This window comes from Hipposideros armiger, unplaced genomic scaffold (assembly GCF_001890085.2).
Source record: "Hipposideros armiger isolate ML-2016 unplaced genomic scaffold, ASM189008v1 scaffold_632, whole genome shotgun sequence".
NCBI lineage: Eukaryota > Metazoa > Chordata > Mammalia > Chiroptera > Hipposideridae > Hipposideros > Hipposideros armiger.
In genome coordinates this window covers 1,026,353-1,030,135 of record NW_017731982.1, presented here as the reverse complement: position 1 = coordinate 1,030,135, position 3,783 = coordinate 1,026,353, and the positions used below count along the sequence as shown (strand labels likewise).

General features: G+C 36.9%; 1 protein-coding gene across 8 annotated transcripts in view; it reads left to right on the top strand.

The window, feature by feature from the left end:
• Nucleotides 1-3,783, top strand: part of TUT7 (terminal uridylyl transferase 7) — a 62,279-nt gene that overhangs the window by 39,244 nt on the left and 19,252 nt on the right. For all 8 annotated transcript variants that reach the window (XM_019625508.1, XM_019625510.1, XM_019625503.1 and 5 more), the window contains 4 exons: nucleotides 234-281; nucleotides 363-454; nucleotides 1,852-1,967; nucleotides 3,130-3,455. In XM_019625508.1, coding sequence (XP_019481053.1) covers nucleotides 234-281; nucleotides 363-454; nucleotides 1,852-1,967; nucleotides 3,130-3,455 — 582 coding nt within the window. The remainder of the gene's footprint in view (nucleotides 1-233; nucleotides 282-362; nucleotides 455-1,851; nucleotides 1,968-3,129; nucleotides 3,456-3,783) is intronic.

Sequence of the window (3,783 nt, the reverse complement as noted above, 5' to 3'; positions counted from 1 at the left end):
TTTGTTCTTTATATAAATACCTGACCTTTGAAAAACACAGTCAAAATACGTCATGACTTTTCCGACAACCCAATACTTAGATATGTAACAGATTTGAAACTCATTAAAAAGATAGTCATTTAATACCTTTATTAACGGTAAATTATCTAACACTTGTTATATAGACTTATCCTGTGAATAGTGGCATTTTCCGTTTGGTTATTTTATTTGTTCTCTTTTTCTTTTTCACTTAGATCCCTTTGATTTGAATCATAATCTTGGAGCTGGATTATCAAGGAAAAGTAAGTTAACTTTGCTTGTAAATATTAACGTGATCTTTTCTTTTAATTCATCCAACTGAGCACCTATTCTTTTCTTCTTAGTGACAAATTTTATAATGAAAGCATTTATTAATGGTAGAAGAGTATTTGGTATTCCAGTCAAAGGATTTCCGAAGGACTACCCCTCAAAAATGGTAAGTGTCTATTGGAAATACGAGGAAAAAAAAAGAAAAATTTTTTTGAAAGCTCATATTAAGCACCTAATTTGTATACATTACTTCAGTAATAACTTAAATACTCTGGAATTAGGATGAGTCTAGCTAAGGTAAACAATTACAATACAAATCCCTGCAAACCTGTTTTAAAACATCCCTGTTTTGAGGCAACTCATCAAAGCAGGAAGAGAAAGCCAGAAGTGTATTTGGGGTGGGAAAATTAGTAATTTTGGTGCTGCATTTTTCCTTGCTAATATGTATAGATGGCATTGTTGTGCCACCAGCGTTCAGCTTCATGCCAGCCTCTGCCAAGCCAGTTTGCACATGTCTAAGGACATCCTCCACTCATATGAAGGGTAGATTTTTTTCATCTGCTTGCAGAGAGTAATAAATCCCTTAATGGGACGCGGAGAAAAACATTGCGCTTGTGCTAGAGAACTGTCTGTTCTCATATAACCTGATAACTCAAGTTTCTGTGAAACCACACTTATTGAAAACAAATTGCATTATAAACATTTATTTCAGTGAGAGAAAAGGGGGGATTAGGAGCTAGAGGGTATTGTGTTTAGAATAGTTTTTTCCTGCATTAATTTTCTGATTAAAGACACTTTTAGTGAACCTTAAGTATATGAGTATATAGCCATATTCAGCATTTAATTACATCTGTACATCTAGTATTTGCTAGATATTACTGTGGCAGTTTTCCAGTGCTTCTGAAACTTGTTCACACATATCACCTGAGGACTTTGTTAAATGCAGGTTCCAGTTGAGGAGGTCCGGGGTGCGGCCCGAGACTGCATTTCTCTCAAATTCCCAGATGATACTGATGCTGCTGGTCCCCACCGTAATTTCAGTGGCAAAGAAGCTAGAGTCCAGACCGTTGTCTTTCCTGTCTTCTGATAGTTTTCTTCAGAAGCTTCAAAAAAACAAAGCAACAACCCATAGTTTCTTTTTCTCTATAATCTGTGTAACGCAAATCATGTTCCTCAATTCATTAGGTTTTATCTTATTTGTTTTTTGATAAAAACGAGGCTTTTGTACCGGGCTCAGCTCCCGTCAAGTCCTAGGCAGCGGATTCATGGGGGTGTGTAATGCTCTTATTTAGAAGTGTTGCAAGGAAAAAAAAACTACTTTTATGATGGTTCAGGTTAAACAGAGTTCTGCAGGATGAAAAGGAATAAACAGAAATGGAATTTAGGTAAAACTCTCCTGAATTAGACCTCTTAATGGCTTTAGATTTTGAAATTAAACAGTATATTAAATACTGTATTAAAATCATAATACATTGATGTTGAGATATAAGATCCCTGATTGCTATTGGGTTAGTTTTTTGTGTTTTGATCTCTCATTAATAGTCCAGATTTATGTTTTGCTAGGAGTACTTTTTTGATCCAGATGTGCTAACTGAAGGAGAGCTGGCCCCAAATGATAGATGTTGCCGAATTTGTGGGAAAATTGGACACTTTATGAAAGACTGTCCTATGAGGAGAAAGTAAGTAAATGTTCAAAAGGGGTGGTTTTGTTTTTATGTTCTTAAATGAAGTTCTATTATAACAGAAAATAAACCTGTAAGAAATTCAGTAGTTCTCAGGTAAAATTTTTTGCAATGAAAATGAAATGATTTAAAATATGGCCTTAAATGCAGATGACGAGGAGTGACTCTGGTGTACAGGTCAGTCTCCCAGGCCTGGTCCCCTTTCTTAATTTTGGCCATGGCCCTAATCATTACTCAGTCATTTGGTCATCAGCCTCTCCAGCTGGGATGGAAGAAGAAATGAGGAAACTGAAACTCTTTCCCTTTACAGCAGTGGAAAGTTCAGAATCATTTTGGTCAATGAAAAATAAAATCAGTTCCTTCAGGATGTCAGTTACACTTCTAATGTACAATAACTGAGGTGTACCATGTGGGCATTTGGACTCACTGACAGTTTACTGGACTATAGGGACCTTCGCTTGTATGCAGTTTAATCCTTAATAATTGGCTGTAGTGCCCTACTCAGTTTGGTCACCATGCTTTTATCTCGTGATGTTTGCAGGAGGGCAGGAGACCATGGTTTCGGTTGCCTACTTGGAATATTATTGTTTTGGGGGTGGTGGTGGTTTTAACTGGACAGTATGCTCATTTAAAAACATGCTACTAAAATAAGTCACCATCTGGAATTTGAGGCTCTTATTTAGTACCTTTGGTTTTATTCATCTAATAGTCACTGATGGTGTTGGGCAAAGAAGAAATGATTTTAACATTTTAAGAGCCTAAATCTCCTTATAATTATCATTCCCTTGTGAACTTAAAGTTTCACGTCTCAAATTTCTGGTGCCTAGTAAAGAATGCTGACAGGCCAGAAAGGTTCAAGAAATCACCCCAAGGCTAAGTTGAGTTCCATTACATCAATATCAAAAGTAGGTAATAAACCAAAGAGTTTCATTAATTGCAAAAACTGGTTTTACAACAGTAGAGTAATTGTGAAAATAAAAAACACCCTTAAGCCCTGAGGTTGCTTCTTAATAGAGAAGATGGACTTAAGTTTGTTAAATTCTTGTTTTGCCCTCTGATACCTTCTATTTCTGGTTATTTCCTAAATCTGGAGTTGTCTTAATATTTTGTTAGATTTCTATTCAGACTTTTATTACCAATATTATATCTCCTTCTATAGAGTGAGGCGACGGCGAGACCAGGAAGATACCCTAAACCAAAGATACCCTGAGAACAAAGAGAAAAGAAGTAAAGAGGACAAAGAAACTCAAAACAAGTACACAGAGAGGGAGGTGTCAGCAAAAGAAGATAAGCCCGTGCAGTGCACACCTCAGAAAGCCAAGCCAGCGAGGGCAGCTGTCGACCTGGGGAGAGAAAAAATGCTCAGGCCACCAGTGGAGAAATGGAAGAGACAGGATGACAAAGACTTAAGAGAAAAACGTTGTTTTATTTGTGGAAGAGAAGGCCACATTAAAAAGGAATGCTCGCAATTTAAAGGCTCTCCAGGTATGGACACCAATCACACCTTAATGTTTGCACTCACATCTTCAGGGAAATCTCTTTGGTGGACTTCTTTACTATCTTCGGTATATTTATTTCTTTAACAAATCGAGTTACTCAGACTTTGTTTCTAAGAAAGTGAAATCTACTCCCCTCACCCCTTCAGTTCTAATCTCCTATAAGTCTTAAACATTTATTCCTGGTTTTACTTAGAGGCTTATGAAAGGCATTCGATTGACTTTTTTTTTTTTTTTTTTTTTTAGCTGAGCCATCCTGCCACCTGTTAGCAACTCAGCAGCAGCTCAGCTCGGGCTGGGAATCAAACTGCTGTTGC